Source organism: Harmonia axyridis, chromosome 6, assembly GCF_914767665.1.
Source record: "Harmonia axyridis chromosome 6, icHarAxyr1.1, whole genome shotgun sequence".
NCBI lineage: Eukaryota > Metazoa > Arthropoda > Insecta > Coleoptera > Coccinellidae > Harmonia > Harmonia axyridis.
Window position 1 is genome coordinate 3562435 of NC_059506.1, and position 23856 is coordinate 3586290.

At 32.9% G+C, this 23856-nt stretch overlaps 2 protein-coding genes across 3 annotated transcripts; one reads left to right on the plus strand and one right to left on the minus strand.

The window, feature by feature from the left end:
• Positions 1–562: 562 nt before the first annotated feature.
• Positions 563–23657, minus strand: LOC123682285 (protein HGV2). Of its 2 annotated transcripts, none has more exons than XM_045620832.1 (5): positions 23450–23657; positions 4740–4985; positions 3921–4164; positions 1240–1697; positions 563–825 (listed from the first exon to the last, which is right to left on the minus strand). In XM_045620832.1, exons 2-5 carry the CDS (start codon positions 4983–4985, stop codon positions 643–645), a joined length of 1131 nt encoding a protein of 376 aa, XP_045476788.1. In that variant the 5' UTR covers positions 23450–23657; the 3' UTR covers positions 563–642. The 2 variants fall into 2 exon arrangements, with proteins under 2 accessions (XP_045476788.1, XP_045476789.1); XM_045620833.1 differs by lacking the exon at positions 23450–23657 and adding an exon at positions 6053–6187.
• Positions 10022–23448, plus strand: LOC123682286. Its single transcript, XM_045620834.1, has 6 exons — positions 10022–10353; positions 17693–18085; positions 21323–21582; positions 21981–22100; positions 22153–22290; positions 22412–23448. The coding sequence occupies exons 2-6, from the start codon at positions 18030–18032 to the stop codon at positions 22681–22683; spliced, it is 846 nt and encodes a 281-aa protein (XP_045476790.1). The 5' UTR covers positions 10022–10353; positions 17693–18029; the 3' UTR covers positions 22684–23448.
• Positions 23658–23856: the final 199 nt, after the last annotated feature.

Below are 23856 nucleotides of genomic sequence, written 5' to 3' on the forward strand. Positions count from 1 at the left end.
ATATTCTTAAGATACAAAACATAATTTTGAAAAACTCAAAATATTAATATATATATAAAAAACAAATTTTATCAAATGAACAAATAGACTTGAACGGATCCCCTCTACTCAACAATTTTTGAGAATCCCAAAAATTGTCAACTTCCATCAGTCCCCTCTACTAAATCTTTAGTACGCAATTTTATTATTAAAGACAAGCCTAAATATTTGTTGAATCAGTATCTATTAATACTTACCTGAAGAAGTCATGGTATGACGAAACAATTGTCGTAGAAATAAAAATAGCGAAAATAAAATATTGTATTTGATTGAATCAGTCTTCACTTGTTGGAAATTCAATTCACATTTAAAATAAAAATAAACTTCAATTTGAGATAAATGATTATGTTTGAGATCTTTGTGTTTAATTTTCGGATTCTTCACTATCGTAATGTTAGTTAAGTTTCATATTAATGTTTTTCCAAAACTTTCATCCATGTGAATACGAATCAAGAATTAGTTTATAATGGATTGCTTTCAAGCGGTAGTTGAAATTAATCCAGAGGTAAAAGATGAACATTATTCAGTAAAAATATCTATTTATATCGAAATTAAGAAAAAAACAATAAAACAAAATTAGAATAAATAAAATCAGAGCGTGTATTACTGGGGACATTTCTTAGATGGATTAGATTCTTCGTCGTTCTCTTCAGGTTTTCTCTTTCGTTTCACCAAGTGAGTGATGTCAGTAGCTTTTTGTGAAGTACTACTACTACTACTGGCACTGTCTAAGATTTTACTAGCCAATTCTGGTTGCTTTGTTAATTCTTCCAATTTCTTTAATGTCTGAAATGACAAGAAAATATAACTACTCATTCAACTGGAAATCGGACCATATGTCATATTCATATACCTAGATCTAGATGGAGCTCCGAAAAACTAATAAAAAATGGGAAATCAAAAACAAAAAACTACAAAAATATTTATTTATTGAAAAAACTACAACAAATAAATAAGGTGAAAAATGGTAAAATAATGAACATAAAAAATGGCACAAAAAATCAGACCCAATGTAATAATACTGAAACGTTAAAATCAGGTAAAAATTCATTAATTACCACTCAAAAAATTTGCAATTGTCGTCTCATTATCAGGATTTCCTCTTAAAGTTTCATATGTTTTTCTCAATACTTCTCTTACTTTAGCTTTTTGAAAGGACATAGCTAACTTATCTAAACATTTACAATGATCACAACATACCTCATCAGTGAATGCTTGTAAGTCCCTTATTTTTTCATATATTTCAGGAATTAATTTCTGTATTTCTTGAATTTCCTCACGTTCTATGTTTTTATCCTCTAGGTACCATATGCGTTTCTCCAAATGTTCAATAGATTTCTTGAAGTTAGTGATGGCTTCTCGGTACACACTATGACTCGAATAAGACATTGCCAAATTGTAATAGGTTTCTGCTAATTTTCTAGAACCTTTTGGATAAATTAGTACTTGTATTTCCACGGCAGTTTTGAAATCATTTATGGCTGCTAGGAAATTTTCACTTTCTAAAGAAATCTCTCCCAATGCTGATAAGGTATCAGCCAAAGATTTTTTGGCTTCATCGCCTGTTCTCTTGGTGAAAATTTTCTTCGCAAGTTCCAGAACTTCCCAGGCTACTTGTAAATCTGATGGTTCTTCATCTTCCTCTGGTTCCTTAGGGTCTGTAAGGACAAATTAAAATTGCAAAATGAAAAACCGCCATGTCAATTTTTAATAAACTTGGTAACTTCTTCAATTGAATTTCATATTTTCCTTTTCAAATGAATGTGTTAAACACAGTGGGAAACGTTCGAAAACAATGATGCTAGTAAGGGCGATTTTTTTAATGAACAAATATCAGAATGAACATTATTTTCTCTAATTCACTGAATTTTTATTGAAATTAATGAAATACACTGCGCGAAAGAATTAACGCACATTATGGAAATCTCAAATTTATTCTACAACTGAAGGTGTTCTCAATGATAATTATTTTCATCAGAATTATGCATGCATATGTTATCCACTTTCAACGTTTTTCTTCAATACAGATGTTTTTTCCCAGCAGGAATAAAAAAAGATGAGATTATCAGATTTTGATGTATTGGCTCCCTTCTGAAATCAGTTGTTCTCGATCAATTCTAGTGATCAATAGTTTTTCTTTCGTTTGATTTTCTACACTCGATCGCTATGCAATTCTTGTGTATGTCCACCCTTCTTCTCGCAAAACTACCGCTTGGGCACATTCCTCTTGGGTCAAATTGCGTGTTTCGCGTTGCATAGCGATCGAGTGTAGAAAATCAAACGAAAGAAAAACTATTGATCACTAGAATTGATCAAGAACAACTGATTTCAGAATGGAGCCATTACATTCAAAATCTGATAATCTCATCTTTTTTATTCCTGCAGGGAAAAAACATCTGTATTGAAGAAAAACGTTGAAAGTGGATAGCATATGCATGCATAATTCTGATAAAAATAATTATCATTGAGAACACCTTCAGTTGTAGAATTAATTTGAGATTTCCATAATGTGCGTTAATTCTTTTGCGCAGTGTGTATTTCCATAAATATCGTTTAGTGTTAGAAGGCATTGATTTTCCCCAAGAGTTCAAAAACTCGCCAACTCATGGTTCGCTTTTGAATGAACAAGTTTTAGAATCAGTCTTCTGTACGAGTTTTATACGTTATTTTCTCTAATTCACTGAATTTTTATTGACATTAATGGAATTTTTCACATATATTGTTTAGTTAGGCTGAAGGACTTCGGTCGATGGCTAATAAAGAATAGTTACTATTAGTATCGTTTAGTGAATTTTGCATTGAAAAATGTTAGTTGGCAGAACTGTTTTCATGACCAATTTGACAGAGCATAGATAAATGTGACAGGAGATTTCCGAATACGTCCATAAAATAATGGAATATAACCGAGAAAACTGTGCGAATCTAGATATTCACGCATGATATGTTTTACTCGGGATGACAGAATGAACGGATTTACCACAGAATTAAGAGAAAAATATTTCAGGGTGTTCAACATTCATGGGTTTCAAGGAATTTCTCGATTATGAGTAAGTAGGTAGGTAGAAATCGAGGGTTTTCGCGATAGCGAGCTACATTTTGATGAAACCAAAGATACCACAAACAGATTTACTCTTTTATAATTTCTGTGCTATAAGGTGATTTTCAAACTTTGCCATTTTCATATATCGACTATATCCTGGCCATTACAAAATATATTGAAATAGCTCAAAGTGTCGCAGTTTTTACATATTTTAGAACGGTTATAATGATTTGAACTAGAGATCATATCTTGAAAATCGTTCGAGATAATTGTATGATATTTTTCATGGGTTTCCCGAAAAGTTTTTACGTCTTAGGACCACCTGTAGAGTGATCTGTAAATCTGCAGAAGTTGTGGAAACTTTCGGAATAAAAAAAATCAAAAAATTTTCTTTGAATGGTGTTCAAGATATGATCTCTATTTTGAACAATTATATCCACGGAATTTGTCGAAAAAAGTGGTCTACGTCAAAATGAACCACAGATAAATTATAACAAGAGGGGTATTTGAAAATAAGAATTTCATGGAGGTTATGAGTATGATATATAAATTGGGTATTCCCATTTGATAAACGGTGTTTTAATTCGTTTCACCAATTTTGGACCAGCCTGTAGAGTCAATAATTTAAGCACAGAGGATTGTCGATTCTGTCCAAATTTGAATCATTCTCCTAACCCAAAATTTACAAGAGCTATTGACCGATCAAGCTCCAAAATGACAAAATTTAAAAATCACCCTGTATCATCAAAAAAACTATAGCAGCTAGAGCAAATCTGTATCTGGTATCCGCTCTATTCCACTATACACTATCAAATTTCAGTGATATAGAAAGATTCAATACCTAATTCCAAAAAACTTTCATTTGCAGCGCCAGCACCACTTTTATTGGCTTCATCAACTTTCAGGCAATCTTCCTCCTCTTCCTCCATCTCTTCCTCGCCGTCGGCATTTTCTTTGGTATCGTCTCCGTTTGCTGCTTCCTCACCATCATTATCTTTAGATTCGTCCATTTCCTCGTTTTCCTGATTCTCTGCTTCTTCATCTTCTTCTGGTTCTTGTTCTTCGGTGGTGGAGGTATCAATCGTCTGCAAGAAAGTGGTTGAGTCATTGTAAGGAAATTAAATTCTACAAAATTTCAATATATTAGACATTGTTCAGGTATTTAGCATACTTTGACTTCATCGAGTAAAAGGGGATGAATTTACATTTATTTGTTCATTTAAAAAGAATATTTTGGGAATTACACAGTTTTATCTTGAGGCAATATAAAAGTTTTACACATTTATATTCAGAATAGAAGATGTAGAAATAATTGTTAAATTCATGACCAAATTTTTTCAAATGAATAGCATTGCATTATCTTTGTTATTTTCAATGGAAAATCTCAGATTGTTAATTGTTTCGAAGTATACTTTACGAATTAACTCTTTTGCAAGATACGCAGCAACATTAATGTAAATAGATGAAAAAACACTACACTCGTCATTAAAATAAGGTATGCTAGAGTTGAAGCAACTTTTTTTTCGATAAGCTCTTCTTATGCGGTGAAACAATTGTTATATTATTATATTTTTGTTGAAAATTCAGCTCATTATTTTTGAACAAGGAATTGCTTATCTTCAAAACTATAAAATGAAAACAATATCAAGATCTAATTTACTTTAGGTAAATTCCCAATAGGATCAGATTCCTGTCTGTATACTTCCAATAAGGCCTTTCCATAGTACAGGTAGGTTTCGCCAAGAGAATCGTGCAAGTCGTCCCCAAGTTCAGCCACCATGATTTCTGTTGCCTTGCCTAAAGCATCAACTGCATTTTTGTAGTCCTTAAGAACGTAGGCTTTTACCCCTTGATTAAAAAGTTGCTTGCTGTCTTTGGTGTCGAGATCAATGTTTACGTCAGCCATCTAAAAAAAAGAAAACAATTTTGAAGTCAAAGAACTTTGAGAGATAATTGAAAAATAGTCTTACTTAAACGTCAAAGAAACAAAGAACATAATTTTGCTAATAATTCTGAATCAAATTCTACCCTCAATTTCATACAAACACAATCAAAATTAAGAATGAAAAAAAAAAATAATAAGCATAAGAAAATATTAAAAAAAAAAATTATTCACTAACACTCCAAGTTAAAATATAGAAAAGAAATTAGAGAAAAGAATATTTTTAAACAGATAAAAACTATTGCATTCAATGAAATGCAAACGACAACAAATATAAGATAATTATAAATGATTATTTAAATGTAATTGTTCAGCCTCATTATTATTATTATTATTATAGTTTCTTCTGCAGAAGATGCAGAATAAGGGAATGCGAATCATCCTAAAATGTGATAGACTTACACCTATCATAGGCATGTTGAATGCAATCCATAACCTTGGTTTACATGACAATGTTGTTTATTTTCAAGTTCTTACATGGCACTTCGTCGCCATACTATGGATGGAAGCTGAATGCCTATCCAACAAGAAATAAGAGTACTAGTAATCTACATTAGAGAAACATGTAATGCTGCTGCAATGAATCCTATATTTTCCAAGGGGTTCGATTTATTCAATAGACTACCTGTGGAACACTTGTTTTCTTTTTCATTCCAAAATATATTTATCCTATAATGTTATTATGGGATTTAAATTGAATGTTATTTTCCTATTTTGTTGTTAGTTAAAATGTGCTTATTGTTGTTTTTATTATATTTGGAATAAAGGAGAACATGTAAGATGCCTATTATCAAAGTAACATTATACAATATAAATTATTTCAAAGGCCACAACAATGTCAAATTAATTCATAAAGACTCTGTATGTTTTAGTTGGGGTTCATACATTTCTGTCATCATTTTAATTTGCATAAATCGCAAATAAATCATTTTTCAGGTTGAATATGACGAATTTTCCACAAATGTGGTTCAGAATTGGTTAAAAACAGTCCCTAATAATTACAAAAAAACGAATAACTTAAAACAACGTACCGTACCAACAATGCGGTACTTCAAAACTCGGCACTTTTCAAAACACAGAAAATATTCAAATCACTCTTCAATGTAAACATTTTTAATGATTATTAGTTGAGCGGAACGTATCGACTTCGATGTGTTGGCTTAGCGGAGTTGTCACGTTTCATCAAAAATCTTGTCACGAAAAACTAGAAATGAGAATAATCGATTATATTTTTTCAGTTCTCCCATAGCTCTTCCGATAGGGCACTAATTCGGTTGAAATACTTCAAAATTTAGACTAGGTGCTAGTATTTTTTTATTGCAGCATATCTTCTCAATTAATTAAAAAAAAGATGTGGCAAATGACACTATGTAGAAACTTAAGAGGAAATATTATAGATTTTTCCTCTTAGAACCACCGATTTCAAGGGGTTTTCACATAATTCCTTTAAGCAATAATCTACATTGTAGAATGACAATATTTTTAATTCGCGAAAGAAAAAAAAGAGCGTTTTTTCGTTTTCGCAAAAAAATTGATGATATGTTGAATTCAAAAAGCACTGATATATTTTTAAAATATTCGTGGAAAAACCTACAAAAAATAATTGCAAAAGAGGTAAAACTATAATTGTGAAAAAATAATGGACCGTCGTACAGTGCTGCCCTCTACTTAAATGATTCGTAAAGAAGAAGATAAAGTGGATGTACAAAGTTTGGTCATCGCAGGAGCACCAGAGTTGAAATAAATAGGTCCTTATGTTTGACTAATGTGCGGAAAGCCACGTGGTGGTAATCCCTCTTAATCGTTATACATAAATTCGAGTTTTGCGGTGAAAATATTGCTTTGAATATCATCTTATATGTTCCAAATTTCATTATTGTGTGGCGTTCGAATCAATTAGTACCAATTTAAAGGATTGTTTGGGCATGAAACGCTTGCCACTCATCTTTTCCAATGATGACTGATGAGGTGTCATTTTGGATATTCCGTAGCTGACATTTCTTGGCATTTGACAAGTAAAAACTACGCCATTACTAAAAATGGAGCGATACACGCTTTAACAAAGCATTGAAACTACAAAAATGATGAAAAATTCGAAATCGCAGTACTAAAAAATAATCTTCGTCGTGAAGAACCTTTTCGACCAAAAACAGTGAAACTGGTGGTAAATTTGAGCATTTAGGACAAGTTAGTGATGTGAAGAGTCGAAGCGGCGTGCGTCGCTCAAGAATAACTTGGAAATAAGGTTTTCACTATGATTCATTTCAAAGAATACCATTGCGTCCTAATTTATTACATTTTTCGGAATGGAAAAGAAGAATTAGATTAATTTTTTATTGAAAAATAAATATGTGCATGATACAGGGTGTTTCATTGGGAAACGGAAATACTTCACAGGTGCATAGGTGGCACCAAGGCGGTTCTGGAGATACCCCATTTATTGGGTCTTACTGTCTTCGTAGCCGAGATACAGGGTGTTTTATGAATTTTGCCCGTTTCTTTCTGAGGCCATATCAAACGAACCACCCGGTATATTTTCTTCATATTTGGCAAATATGTTCCTAATTCAGAGCCCAAACGTATCATGCCATAGCCGCCTTGAAAATCCAGGTCCGGGTTAACAAAAAATTATGAATCGTTTGAATCCTGGAAACAACACCACTGTACATCGGAATTTTGAAAATCTGTTTTAATATTCGGAAACACCACTAAAAACTTAACTGAGACGTGAACTTCAAATTTTCGCGCAGGCAGTTTTACTGCACAAATTTTCAACGTAAAAGTGAAGTTTTTAAGAACTTGGATACCTGAAAGTGGTTTGAAGTGACTTTTAACAATGAATTATCAAAAACATTTCAAGATTACTTTGTAATTCATTTTTACATTAGTTTTCCTTTTTATAGCTGTATACCATTTCAGTTTTTATTTTTGAGTTACTCTCTCAGTCTCTCGTCGTTTCTCATTACTGCACAAATTTTCAACGAAAACGTGAATTTTTTAAGAATTTGGTTTGCTGGAAGTGGTTTAATAGTATATTATTCAACGAGCGGTAATGTAAGTCATAACTCACGCAGATGATGTTTGCAGCACGAGCCGCAGGCGAGTGCTGTAATTCATCAAGTGAGTTATGACCATTACCGCAAGTTGAATACTATACTTTATCTACGACTATATCAATAAATACTAAGAAAAAATACACACTTAGAATAAAGACAGCAGGAACGGGAAATAAACATAATGTGCTCGATCCCGAACAAGAGAGATGGAAACTTAGTGCTACCAATCACAATCGAACTAGCTTCGGCTAGCTCGAATCCAGTACAGAGTACAGACATAGAAATTTATTGAAAAACCTTAATTATTGCCTATAAAAATGCATTAAAATATACCAAAAAATATTCCCTGTAAACGATGACTTAATGATCTTACTGCTATACCAATCTTGAAAATTTTTTCAAACTCCTTTATATTTTTTCGGGCAATTAATTCTGTATGGTAACATTAGCTGTTTGTCTTTTGGAAATGTATACCTTTATAATATTTCATCTTCACTATCTGAATTAATCGTTTTCAGTAAAACATTCACAATAATTAGATATCAACTTAATTTGAAAACGTCAAAAGTGACATTCCCTCGGACATTCCTCCCCTCAATAACAATAATGGAATGTTCCCTTTCGGCCAATCGAATAGAAGCAGAGAAGTATAGAAGCACAGATCCATATTTTCCGATTTATAATAGTGAGTTATAGCAGTGAGTTATTATAAATCACGCTGTTTGTTAATAGATACTATTAATTGCTCAAAAGCAGTTGAATAATGAGTTTATAATTCAATAGGAGTAGATAAAGTAACTTTTAGTGATTAATCTATGAGTTAGTTATTGAGATCATAGTCCTCTTTCGTGTATGAAGTCTATTGTTTCTTTCAGCAGAGCTTTTCAATACTACGAATAATCATAAAATTTCGTATTCAATCAAGTAGGTTGACCATCACTTTGACAGAAGACCATTGTTGTTTAGAATAATTCAGATTAATTATTTTGTTATTATATTTTTTTGTTCATAATTGTTTCAAAATATACGATATCAACCTAATGCAACTCAATTCTCAATAAATAGAAACTGAAATAGTATACAGCTATAAAAAAGAAAACCAATGTGAAAATGAATTATACAGTAATGTTGAAAGTTGAAATAATTATGGATTCAATATTTTCATGTTCATTGTTAAAAGTCACTTCAAACCACTTTCAGATATCCAAGTTCTTAAAAACTTCACTTTTACGTTGAAAATTTGTGCAGAAAAACTGTCTGCGCGAAAATTTGAAGTACACGTCTTAGTTTAGTTTCTAGTGGTGTTTCCGAATATCAAAACAGATTTTCAAAATTCCGATGTACAGGGTGTTGTTACGAGGATTCAAACGATTCATAATTTTTTGTTAACCCGGTCCTAGATTTTCAAGGCGGTTATTGCATGATACGTTTGGGCTCTCAATTAGGAACATATTTGCTAAATATGAAGAAAATATACCGGGTGATATGTTTCATATGGCCTCAGGAAGAAACGTCAATTTTTATTTCTTCATGAATTTTCACATAAAAATATAAATTTATGTATATATATTTTGTTTCCATGTTTAAAAGCGCCAGTAATGAAGAAGTTATGAGAACTTTCACGTCATTTTCCAATCCCTATTGCTTGAAAACAATTGAATTTATGAGGTTGCGGTTTCCACCAAATTAATTCTCTCACCAATCTTGCCCAAAAATGTGCCATTCAGTTTTTTCTAGCTCTAAGGGATTCCGAGATACCCTCATAAGAAAACGAATTTGGTATTGGTACAAGCACAAGATTCCATTTTTTTTTCAAAATTCCGCTTACTGTTGGAATTATGATGCGCCTGGCATTTTGTGTTCACGAAAAAAATACAGGCTTACGCAAATCGTAAACCTCCACCGACCACGTGAGGCCCGTGAGGGAAATCCTAAAAAAACGGGATTCCCGAGGAAATCCGGCAATGGAGGACCAGCAGCGAGAACCCCCACGCAACGCGCCAGACAATAACCCTCAACCCTTGCTCAACTGGGGCAAGGTTCGTGCACTCGTTGCGGGTTATCGGAGGGTGGTAGGATAGATAAACACGAGAATAGCTCATTCAACTCTTTCGCCATACGGAAAACAGCGTGTGCCGAGGCGGAAAATGTACGAGAAAAGCTAATCGACGAGGTCCTTTTCCAACGTACTTTTATCGCAATCAACGGAATTTTTAGAGATGCACGTATTGCTGGAATTCGAACGAAGGAACGATATGAAAATGCAGATTTTTAGGGTGAGTAATGTGGGACGATGAGTTGTGCAACTTGTAACGTTCTTTTGTCGTTATTCATGCTGGTTTTATTTCAACGATTATACTCTTGTCAGTTCAAATTATTATTCGGTATAATATTAATAATAATAATACTATATTTATCCAGTCAGACAAAAATGTATAGGATAAGTCACAGGAAAAAAAATTCAAAATAGAAAATTATTCACAAAAATCAGAAAAATATTCAGGAACAGAATAATAACATATACTGACTAAAGAAATAGATCTCTCGCTCACACTTGTGTGGTATTAATATACTGACTAACCTAATCTTAATTGTTTTTTAAATTCATTCAACTTGAGACTACGCAAAGATTTAGGTAAGTGATTAAAAATGTTTATACACTGATACATTGGTGAAAATTCGAATCTAGAAGTATTATATTTTGGTATACACAATAATCCCTCATTTCTTGTACTGTAGCTGTAAAAGCTCGAAAGTTTGGTCATGTTACATTCGTTTTCTTTGGTATAAATCAAACATTTGAAAATGAAAATCACTGGACCAATGGACTATACACGCTGAAATTTTTCGAATTTTTCAAGACACATTTTCAAATTGTCTGAAAATAGACAGGGTACACAAAAAAAATCTAAATGAACTAACATGTTTTTCTTATGAAATATCTTGTTTTTTATTAATAATTTTCAGATTGCATGGAATGAATGAACCCAATCACCTAGCTGCAGAACTAATACTGTCGATGGCCAATTGGCCTTTGGCCAATAAATAGCGTTGTTGTTATTGTGGTTGTTGTTTCTTGAACCCAAGTTTGTTCAAAGATTTATATGCTGAAAGCTTACCGTTTTCGATATATTTAGATTTTTCCCAAATTGAAGGGTCTTAGGGAAAATCTAACGACACCAAAGATAATGAATTTATTCAAATGAGATTCTGAAAGTGAAATCTATAAGAAAGGAGGCGAGTACTGACTTTTTGTAAATCATTGAGAGGACTACTTTGTGATTCATTGATGACTTATTCAAACGTTAATATTGGGCTCATTTCAAGTGGGACACCATATATTTTATTTTTACATTAGGTAGATAATTTTTCAGATAATAAAATTTGCTACCTTATAGAAATATAAAATACAGGGTGTTCCATTTGGAATAATCCCGATATTAACGTTTAGTCATCAATAAATCGTCTCATTTACAACATCCAGTAGTTCTCAATAATTTTCAAAAAGGCAGAACTTACCTCCGTTCTCCTATTATTGACTTTCATAATCTGATTTCAATAAATTTATTTTTTTGTGTAAACATTAGGTTTTTTCATAAAACCTCCAATTTATGGCAAATCGAACTAATTCGAGAACGTTTTGAGCATATTATCCTTAATTTATTTCATGCTAACTGAAAATTCAATTGAAAAAGAGGTTATTTCATATGAAAAACCATATGTTTGATCATTCACAATTACTTGGTACACCCTGTGTATTTCCAAACAATTTGAGAATGTAGTCCTAATGATGCCTGACGATAGGTACTGTGTCGAAAATTCTTTTTTTAATTTTAGAGCTTAGAGCGTGGCGTCAATGGTGGAATACCCTTTATAAAAATTCTCTCGATAAGTCCCTGGCCTAATCAGTTAACACTTTCTTTCTTAAAAAAATCGATTTTATTCTTTAACATAGTCACCTTTAAAAATGATTCATGTACTACAAAGCTCCTTAAACTTTTTGAAACCTTTTCTGTATAAAGATTCATAATCGATTAAGAAATATGCTTCATTAAACTTCTGCTATTTCTTTTCATCAGAGCCAAATTTCTTGGGGCATTTCATAACAGTTTTTGTCGATGGAACAGAGACTGAATAACACCCATCAATCTATTACTTTGACTGCACAATATTTTTCCCATAAAAAACAGCGTTTTATCAATACACGTAACTCGTTTTTATCAATTTTTCAAACAAAAATAGTAAATAGTAACAATGTCTTTGTCCAACATTCTGCAACATTGGAAATTATCAAGAATTCGATCATGAAAAACTCATCTTACGGTTGATTTTACACCAAATGAACGACGAAAAGAACATTTTCAAGATATTCATAAATACAATAATTTAAAACTGAAGTTATGTGTCTCTCAACCAACTCAACGGAAATATTCGGCAAATGTCTTTTATGTGGGACACTGTGTATACACCCTGTGTGTTATCGTATTCTTCTTGGTGTTTCGATGTCACGCCAGGTACTCAGGTACATGTGTACTTAAGGCGGTTCGCTACAATTAACGAACAGCCTTAACTTAAGGCCCTTAAGTATATCAAAGGCGTAGAAGAGGGGGGTACCCAAGATTTCCAAAATATAAAATTTCAGAATTCTCTCAAAGTCGAAAAACGAAATTTTTTCCATAATGTGAACCAATATTCTTTTTACTTTTCTTTAAAATCGACACGGCAGCAAAATATCGGACCCTTTTGAGGTTTATGAGTTTATTATCGCTTTCAAGATGGTTACTTTTATTACACTACGAGCACGTCCATGTCCGAGATTTATTTTTTCCTTTATCTACTTGCTTTGTCGGCGTTCCCCTTGTTTTGTCATCCGTGATTTTTGCATTCGTCATCGGTATACACTTACCCAGTGTTTTCGTCACAATATTTTGACGATGCAGAACTGAACTGAGTTATCCGCATCGAAAAATTGCGTGTACTGTGTTTTACAATTTAATGTTTCATCAAAATTGCAATTTATTTGTGGAGACATCAGTTCTGAATTGACTATAAAGGGTGTTTCGAAATTGGAGGCACAAACGAAAATCACAGATTCCTCGGATCATTTTAAGGAATAAAGTCTTATGACATGGGTCCGCAAAAGATTTGTTTTCGAGGTACAGATATCCAAGTTTTTTTTTCTCATAGCACCTTCCCTTCACAAAATATTTAATTTAAATTTGGTATAGATATTCCAGATTGAAGTTTTCATGTGATATCTCAATTTTGAATTCACAGGGTGATATTTTTTCTGGTAGGGCGTTCGCTTCTTTCCACCAGAATTTTTTTTGGTGAACCACTGGTAGTTTAGAAAAATGTAAAAAAAACTGTGGTCCAATACTACACTTTTTGGTTTCTTGTCAAACAATTCTTCAGTAATCCTCAGGAAAACCCAAATTATTATAAGATCCAGTAAGCTGTGATGAATTAAATTAATTATAAGTTTTGGTACTCATTTACCCAATCTGACAAGATTAATAAAGATTCGATAAACTGTTATAAGCATCACAAAGAAGTATGGCTACAAGAAACTCCCTGTATCTCGAAAACAAAGCATTTGCGGGCCCATGTTTAGGACATTTTATTCTTAAAATTATTCAAGGAATCTCTTTTTTTTCTTTGTACCTCCAATTTAGGAACACCCCGTATAAGGATAGAACAATCGAATCGGTAATTAAAAAAAATGGTTCAAACTTCGGTATCAAACCTTTCTTTCTCACATTACAGATATGAGTAAACGTTGTCGTAAAATTTTTTTTTTCGATTACCCCTCCAAGAAAAAAAAAAAGATCTACGCCCTTGAAGTACATTTGTACCTGGTGCGGAAAGGAAATATCAAAAAAAAATGCGAGGGGTAGTTCCAGGTATATTCGTGAGAGTTCTAGAGAATTCGACAACAAAAACAAAGGCAGATTGCAGGAAACAGTTTGACAGATTTCGGAAGCCGTAGAGAAAAATAAGAAGAGTACACATAATATAGTTAACGTATCAAGTGTCCCAAATTCTTCGTCTAGTGAAGGGATCTCAGAATCCCTTTAACCTAGAAAAAATGAATGGCACATTTTCGGGCTAAATTTTTGAAACTATAAAAGAAAATTGGAAAATAAATGAAATGAAAAGTTCTCATAAATCCTTCATTACTGGTGCTATAAACATGAAAAAAAAAACATTTTACAGGCACCAAACAATGGTTTCATCATTTTGTTTTTTATGGCAATAATTAGTTTTGAAGTTATAATACAAATTTTTTTAATGTAAGCTATAAAAATCTATTTAACAAATAAAATCGCTTTATTCCCCTTTCAAAAATATATAACATGATATATAAATTTCTTATAAAACTGTAAAATTCATCGAAAATTTCAGTTTCACCAATTTCCTATATATGATAATCTGTGAACTTCAGATAATTAAAATATTCGGTAGCCACCAAGGTCTCCGGAATTAACACCGTTACAATTTTTCCTTTGATCACATATAAAAAACATCAATTTGAAAATGTAGATAAAATCTAACGGTGTCAAAACCTGAGACCTTGGTGGCCACCGAATATTTTGATTCTTTGAAGATAGGCTTATCACAGATTATCATATATAAGCATTTGGTTGATTTGTCGTGTAAAACTGAATCTTTTGATGAATTTTTGGTTTGATGAGAAATTTATTCGAACTATAATTACCCCATACATTGATTTTCTAAAAGAGAAAGGGAGCTTATTATACCTCTATGAAATTGTTTAATCATCTATCGAATTAAATAAAGTTATTGAGTAAATTGAAGATTTTCAAGAAAAAATTCATAACTTATTAGTAGATATGGAACCCCATTCCATCGAGGAATATGTGGTGTAAAGAATGAGAATTTTATGACAATAATTTCCCTTTTTCTTTGTGAAAGATTTATAGATTTGTAAATGAATAAATCATCTCATATATTAATGAAAATGGAAAAAAAGCGATTTTATTCGTTACAAAAATTTACATTTGAAAAAAGAAGTTTGTATTACAATTTAAACATTAATTGCAATAGAAAACAAAACATTACACCAATGGATTCTTCTGGAAAAAAGTGCCGGTTTCATATTTAAAGCACCAATAATAATTTCCGCCTTTTCCCAATTTTCTCTTACCTATAGCTTGAAAACAGTTGAATTTAAGAGATTGCGGTTTTCACCAAATTAATGTTTCTAAAAAAATCAAGCCCGTGAATGTGCCATTCATTTTTTCTAGATTAAAAAGATTCTGAGATCCCATCACTAGACCATGAATTTGGGACACCCCATACATAATTATTTTAGTGAATAGTTGATATAAATGAATTCAAGGACTTCAGATCCTTTAATTAAGATTATACGAGGGTTACTATTTATGTATTGAGAATACAAAAATGAACAAGCGATTTTGATGCAAAATATTGTTACTGCTTCCCAAAATAATCGCCTTTATGATCTATACACTTTTGCATGCGATTGAACCATCAATCGAAACATTTTTTCCAGTCAGGAGATGATAGTTCTAAAACATGCGTTTTGAAGGCCTCAACCTCATCTTCGGTCGATGAAAATTGTTGTCCACGAAGTTTATTTTTAATTTCTGGGAAGAGGAAGAAGTCACTCGGTGCCAAGTCGGCTCTGTAAGGCGGATGACCCATTAATTTCATTTTTTGGGTGTCATAATACTCATTCGTTGCACTTGATGAGTGAGAGCCCGCATTGTCATGATGCAAGGTGATTCGTCGTTTTGGGTTTGTTTCTCTCAATACGCTCTATTAGTGATGACGTCACAAACCGCCATTTTAGTTCTCCTGTCAATGTTCGGAATCCAAACAAAAAAATTGTAATTCAAATTAGTACGTTGTCGTTGAAGAAATTGGCTTATTTTCATAAATAAGATTATTTAAGGAACGATTTTACTATTAATTGATAGACAGAAGGCACGAGATTAATGCCAGTAAGTTCGAACTTGAAGTTCAACTAATAAACACGGCCTTTTACAAAATCTTGACACTAGCAATTTTTTTAGCATCATTCAACAAATGTGGAATCCAACTTGCACCGGGCTACCGAACCCACGAATGTTCTTGCAAAATCCTATGTATGCTAGTCATACTAATTCTTAAACATCTCTCGATTTCCTGATATGTCACATGACGATCTTGTCCAATTAGTTTTCGCACAGCTTCAATATTTTTCGGCACAACGACTGATTTTGGACGACCTTTAACTTCGTCTGAGACCGAACTACGTCCAAGTTTGAATTCAGTGTACCAGCGATATACCGGATTTTTCACCTTAATTTGACCCCCCCTTTAACTTCGTTACTAAAAGAGGTACAAAAAAATGTTTTCAACAAAAGTTTCACGAAATCGACTAGTGTTTTTCAAAATGATTTCACAAAAAGAAATATATACAGAGTGGGCAACATATTGATTGCAACTTCATTTTTTCAAATGGAACACCCTGTATATTTTCTTATATTTGACTAGCTCTTTTTCCCCTGATTTCGAATATATAACATATGTTTGGCCTATCTCTCTTATTCTGAGTACACAGAGTTTCAAATTTTAAGAAACACTTGGCAAGCTAAGTAATCAGTTTTCAAGTGGAAGGATTCGATAAAACAAAATGCCCTTTTTTGAGTTATCTCGTTGGCAACGATATATGACATACGTTTGACATTGAATGAAACTATTAATCGAATATGCACTACACAGAAGCGGAAAAATTCGAAATATTTTCATTTTATGTGAAGAACAATAAAAATATGAAAGCTACAAGGAGAGAATATATGGAGTTGCATCCAAATCATCCAATTCTTATTTATAGTGAAAAACGTATGCCATATCGTTGCCAACTCAAAAAAGGGCATTTTGAGTTATCGCAGCCTACCACTTGAAAACTGATTACTGTGCATGTCAGGTGGTTCTTAAAATTTGAAACTCTGTGGTACTCATAATAATAGAGATAAACCAAACATATGTTATATATTCGAAATCAGGGGAAAAAGAGCTAGAAAAATATACAGGGTGTTCCATTTGAAAAAATGAAGTTGCATACAATATGTTGCTCACTATGTATATATTTCGTTTTGTGAAATCATTTTAAAAAACAATAGTCGATTTCATTAAACTTTTGTAGAAAACATTTTTTTGTACCTCTTTTAGTAACAAAGTTAAAGGGGGGGTCAAATTATGGTGAAAAACCCGGTACAGTGGCTTTGAATGGTTCCTCATGCCCAAAAGTTGAATTTAGTTGATAGATGCATTTTTCTGTTAGACCACTTCGAAAGTCATAATATTCATAGCTCGAAAATTTTCACGAGTTAAATCCATTTTGGCAGAGATGAAATTTTCAATTTACTGTGAACAACAAAAATTACTCGAAAGTCAAAACGATATTAGTACTTATAACAAGAAAAATGTTGAATTTTACGCAGTCAATATGAGTGTTGCCAATTCTCAATACATAAATAGAAGCCCTCGTAACGTAGCAATATTGTAACTATTTACAATTCAGGAATGCTCTAATAATTTTTTTTTAATTTTGAACAGTTCTCAAGCATTACCAATTTTTTGCAGATGTATTACAGAGGAACTTCGACCCTCTCCTAAGAAGCCACTTTCAACACTAGCCAACTACTTCATCACGAATTTAAAGACACCTACATATAAATAATGGTTCAATCATCGACAAACAAACAAGGAATCAAAAAAGCATTATATACGAACAAACTACGCATACAGCACACCGCACAATAAGCTTGTCGAATAATTTTTTTTAGTGGTGTAAATCGAGCGAAATTTGTTAAAAGTCAAAATCAGGACGTCGAAATTTCTGGAAAAAATTGGTAAAAAAAGCTTCAAGCTGAAGCGTGGCCACGATTACGACCTCCTAATCGTCGATTGCGACCCCTTCATGGAGGGATCCGAGCAAGACGAGGATGGGAGGTGGAACTGCAGTGTTCATCCCAGGTTAGAAGAGAATTCTTGAGAATTTTAGATATTCGAAAATTACAAACATTGCGTGTATCAAGAATGATAAATGGTTACCAGTTAATTTAAAATGTTTGTATTGTTTGTTGCATATCTTTATGTCCTTAATAAGAAAAGCTAGCTGGTCAGAAGACTCTGGTCAACGCTGGTTCCAGTTATAGGGGCAGACATAGCGGCAAAAGTTACAAATGTAATGTTATCATTACTTTTGAACCAGGGCACATATTCGAATAGTTTTCTCGCTACTTTACAGCTAAAAGAGTTATAATTATTTTACTGAATCGGGATCGTTACGGCCCTGTTAGCCTTCCGGGAACTGCGACCAAATTGATCATTTGTTCTTAACGCTACTTAGTACTTATTCATATAGGGTGTTTTTCTTCGAGGTATATAACTTTAAGTTGGCATTACTGTTCAAGATGGCGACCGATTTAACAGCTGTCAAGTGATTTATTCTCAGTTTGATTTGACAATTCATCATGAATAGACTCACGCCTGAACAACGCTTGCAAATAGTGCAATTTTATTTCGAAAATAATGGTTCTGTGCGGAATACGTATCGCGCACTACGTCCATTAGCGATGAAGCGCACTTCTGGTTGAATGGCTACGTCAACAAACAAAACTGGCGCATTTGGAGTGAAGCTAATCTTCAAGTGTATGTCGAAACACCGTTACATCCAGAAAAACTGACTGTTTGGTGCGCTTTATGGGCTGGTGGAATCATTGGTCCGTACTTCTTCAAAAACGATGATGGCCAGAACGTTACACTCAATGGTAATCGGTATAGAGCCATGATTACTAACTTTTTCATTCCTGAATTGAACAACCATGATGTCCAGGAGCTGTGGTTCCAACAAGACGGCGCAACATGTCACGCTCGTACCACAATCGATTAATTGAAAGACACGTTTGGTGACCGCCGAATTTCACGTTTTGGACCTGTGAATTGGCCTCCAAGATCTTGTGGTTTAACACCGCTAGACTACTTTCTGAGGGGCTATGTAAAGTCATTGGTCTATGCGGATAAGCCACAAACCCTTGACCATTTGGAAGACAACATTCGCCGTGTTATTGCCGATATACGGCCACAAATGTTGGAAAAAGTCATCGAAAATTGGATGTCCAGATTGGACTACATCCGAGCTAGCCGTGGCGGTCATATGCCAGAAATCATATTTAAAATGTAATGCCACAAGATTATCTTGGGGATAAATAAAATTCATGTCAATCGAATAATACATTGTTGTTTTATTGCAATTTGAAGTTCTATAGTTTAAAAAAAAACACCCTTTATTTGCATCGACATTTTCCTGTCAGCAGTCCCACCATAACCCGAAGCTCAGCTCATGGTAGCTTCAAGAGCTTCCTGGCAATGGTCGGTGAAAGCACCACAAATTTTTTTGCCTGAGCAAGGCCCGGAGTATTCCTCCAGATGGTTTTTCTATTGTCCCACTCCCATTGTTGGACCGCTGCCTTATATCGGCATTTTCCAAGCCCACAGAAGGGTTCAGGACCAACAGGTGTCGACCTTGATGCCCTTTTGCAACTACATCGGCTTTTTCGTTCTCTTCAATATCACAATGCCCCGGTACCCATAGTAGAGTTACTTTATTACCTGTGGCTTTATGGTATAACGGCACTCTCATGTCAATAGAGACCCCTGGCTGTATGATTCCAAGGACATCAGCTAAAAGGGTTATTCTTCATCGCTAAGGTTTTATAATTTTTTAGCGGTATTTTATAGTCATTACTTATGAGTTACATGACTAAACGTGTCTGCTTTGCAGTTTTGATCATAAAATGTTTTAATCTCTATTTCTGTGGCTAATCCGTTCATTCTGCTACATTTTCTAAAACATAATCGTGCGAGAATATCAGCGTTTCGCACAAATTTCATGGTTTTTATTATTATATGTTGGTACTCGTCACTCTCCTGCCACTTATTTATTTATTTTCTGTCAAATTTGTGATACTCAAAACTGTTGTGATAACCCACATTTTTCAATGCAAAGATCACTAAACGATATTTATGGAAATATTTCATTAATTTCAATAAAAAACCAGTTAATTAGTGAAAACAATGTATCATACTCGTACAGAAGGCTCATTCTACCACTCGTTCATTCAAAACTCGCCAACTCATGGCTCGTTTTTGGATTTTGAACTTTTGGAAAAATATCAATGCCTTCAGCATTGTATATAAAAAAACTATTTTAGTATGAGTTTATTATTGCGCTATTTTCATTGGAATATTAATAAAAGCAAAAATAATAACAGCATTCTTGCTTGCTCTAAAGCGGGAGTTAGCCAGTATCTTCGGCTACAAAATTGAAATGGGTTACTTCGTTCCTTTTTTAAAATTTTTTAAAACTTGAAGATCATAAGAAAAGACGACATAAAAATCAAAAAACCCCAGCGATCAATGAAAAATAGCCTTTTTAGCTACAAAATAGCGAAAAAACTCTTCAAATATGTAAAATTTATGGTTATAATCAATTTGTAGCTTTTATCGCCATGTCTACTTTGACCATATAACTTGGGAACCAGTCCAATGTTCAGCTTTTCTTATTAAGGGCATAAAGGTCTACAAAAAACAATACTAACATTTGAAACTAACCGGTAATTATTTTCCATACATTCAGGTGACTTTGGAAAACATAATAACTTTGAAATGAAGGAATTATTTGAATGAGATTTTGAAAGTGAATAAGTACTAGAAGAACTGAGATAAGTACCGACTTTTTGATAATCATTGAGAACTCTCTCTTCAACATGGGATGACTCATTATTGACTTATTCAAATGTTTATATTGAGCTTATTTCAAAGGGCGCACCCTGTATCATACTTTTCATTAGTAGCAAATTTTATTAATTTCCAAAAATGCTCTACCAACAGTGAAAATAAAATATAAGGTCTGCCATTTGGAGTCGTCAACAGGAACATATTTTGAACACCTGTAGAGTTCTCAATCATAATTAAAAATTCAGTACTTACCTCAGTTCTTCTAGAATTCTCTTTCAAAATCTCATTCAAATAAATTCATTCATTTCGAAGTTATTAGGTTTTTCCAAAGAATCTTCAATTAATGAAAAATCTAAATATCTCAAAATAGGTAAATATTGGCTGCAAGAGAAACTTTCTTGAAAATTCACTCCAATTTTTTTCTATCAATCGAATACTGAAATAATAATATAATCAATGTCTTTTTTGCAGTGTTTTCTTTCTATTGGGCACCCTTTTACTTACTACATGCGCCACTGCAATGCTTTGCGGGGCTATAATGACTGACCATTTGGAAGAGGTGTCATGGGACAGATATGCTCTGGAAGATTTATCTAATTCAACAGTCAGAATCCAATGGTATTTAGATGGAAAAGTTGCGAAAATCATGACAAATGATGGCAAGAATAAGATAATAGCATTCTTAGTTCCCATGCATGGTGGCATATGGACATTGTGTGTTAGTTTGACAAGTAAGAAATAAGTAGAAATAAACACATGAAAAAAGGTCGAAAGCATAATAGAGACAAGGATTTTGAAAGAGACATTCCAATTATTATCAAATGAATCAATAATTTTCAAGTAACTTAGATGAAAGAAATTAATGTAACAAAATGAAGAAATTAGGTACTGAATTTTAATAAGGCAACTGTAATTTTAGAAATAATATAGGTTCATAGCTTCTGTTATAAACTCGGCCCATATAGCTAGTAGAACACTGAATTCTTCTCTCGATTTCACAAGATCTCATCATTACGGTTGACATTAGTATCCAACTCTAAAACATATTGCAAATTAGGTATATTATTAATGAAACAAATTCATTTGAAATTCATACATATGATCTATCCTTATGACGAAAAAATTCCAGGTGAAGAGATAGAATTGCTTGGAGAGATAGGATTTCCACCAGTCATCCAATGTGTGAATTATTTATCAGGCGGATTGGACGGAATGAGAGGTTACGAGCCAAGGGCAGACTGGCAACATAGTAGGTAAATTCCAAGGGACGATGAACACCCAATAAGTAATTTCATTTACAGGAATGCAAAACTTATCTATATCTTGTGCTCTAGTATGCCTAATTGTGCTTGGAAGTGCAGCTTTGGTAGGAGCATTTGGAGTTTTTCAACACCAAATTAGTGCTGTTTTAGTAACAGGGGTTATGTATCTATTAGCAGGTATTAAAATAAGATAGAATAGACGAATATTGATCCTTTATGGATCATATTCTAATAGAAAATAAGCTGTCCATATTTTATACACTAGATAATTTCAACTGATATTTCGAATGTGTTTCAGCATCGTTCGCTCTCTTTTCTCTTACAATAATACATTTTAAGAGACTTCAAAACAAGCCTAGACTGGACGAGTCCGAAAGCATGGTGGATGGGGTAGTTAGTCCCATGGGTGGAAAAGGAGTGTCTGAACTATTGGGGGCAAGAATATTCACCACCTCTTGGTCCTTAGACCTTGGTTGGGGAGGTGTGATTTTATGTGTGATGACTTCAATACTGTGGATCTTACTTTCGAAAATCATGAGATTCAATCCAATAACAAGCATGATAAATTAAGATTGGAACTTCATACTGACTTAACGTAAATTCTTTAGAAACAGCAACACCATTCAATCAAATTGAAATAAAATTTGTATAGTTATTTTTCCATTTGAATTTCAGGCAGCAATAACTTGAAAAGTTAGGTCTAGTCTGCTTTAAGTATCGCTATCTTTGTTTCAAATTAGTCAACATTTTTTACCTAAATCTTTCAAAGATGGTGAAGAAAAACCATGAAATGCAAATTATATAATAGATGAATTGATCTGGCAAAATATTTTATAGATGCTTTGTGCCTATAAATTTGACTTTGACTCTTTGAGTAAGTACTTTTACCGTCCATATAATTTTAGAAATGTGATCCTCGGCTCTTGGAGGTGTTCGTTTGAAATTTAAAAATACCAATAATAAAAGATTATATATTTACAAGCTAAAAAAGCTTATTATTCAAAAACGTAACAATTGTGCTTATTTTTGTATTCATATTTTCAAATATTGAACTCGTTCAACTTCAAAGGATAATGTGGACTGAATATTGAATGTAAGCTTGTTCCTCAAAATCTTATGAGAAAAAGAATGCGGGAGCAATAATAGGTTAAGTTAGCAATGTACCATGCAACAAAGAATACCTTACGATGCTTGCCTTATAAGAAATATTCGACTATTGTAAAAATTATTTTGTACGAAAATTGGGAGCTATTTGCGAATATATTAATTTGTGCATCTTAGGTTTCTATCAATAATTTCTGAATAATAAAAATAAATCAACAAATTTTGCACTTACCTTAGAAATGATTCCTTATCCTCAAATTTTATACTATTCGAATAGAGATGAATAAAAATATAATTGAATATTAATAAAAAAATAAGAAACTAAAGAAGAAAATCACAATGCACTTTTTATGAATGAAATGCAACAGTTGGGATGAAAAGCAAATAAAAAAAACAGGAGATTCAAGATTTTACGTTCGCGCTAATGTACCGTTATTGCATTTAACCACAGATAACGGAACTTCTTTACTGTCAAACTAGTTTTATTATCATAGAATAATAAAAAATAAAAAAAATAAAAAAAACATGATTTTGAGGTAATTTATTATTATGTATATATATTTAAACTCATCACGACATATATAAATCTAAAAAAAAATTAATTTCAACAAGAACTGGCGAAGTGTATTTGTGTGGGCC

Bases quoted from the DNA above. Each gene is read 5' to 3' on its own strand.
- LOC123682286 (XM_045620834.1), top strand. From the start codon at position 18,030: ATGGAGGGATCCGAGCAAGACGAGGATGGGAGGTGGAACTGCAGTGTT. The intron at 18,086-21,322 runs GTTAGAAGAGAA...TCTTTTTTGCAG, and splicing joins AACTGCAGTGTTCATCCCAG to TGTTTTCTTTCTATTGGGCA. The intron at 22,101-22,152 runs GTAGGTAAATTC...TTTCATTTACAG, and splicing joins AAGGGCAGACTGGCAACATA to GAATGCAAAACTTATCTATA.
- LOC123682285 (XM_045620832.1), bottom strand. From the start codon at position 4,985: ATGGCTGACGTAAACATTGATCTCGACACCAAAGACAGCAAGCAACTT. The intron at 1,698-3,920 runs GTATTGAATCTT...TTGTCCTTACAG, and splicing joins TGAAAGTTTTTTGGAATTAG to ACCCTAAGGAACCAGAGGAA. The intron at 826-1,239 runs GTATGTTGTGAT...TTGTCATTTCAG, and splicing joins TACAAGCATTCACTGATGAG to ACATTAAAGAAATTGGAAGA.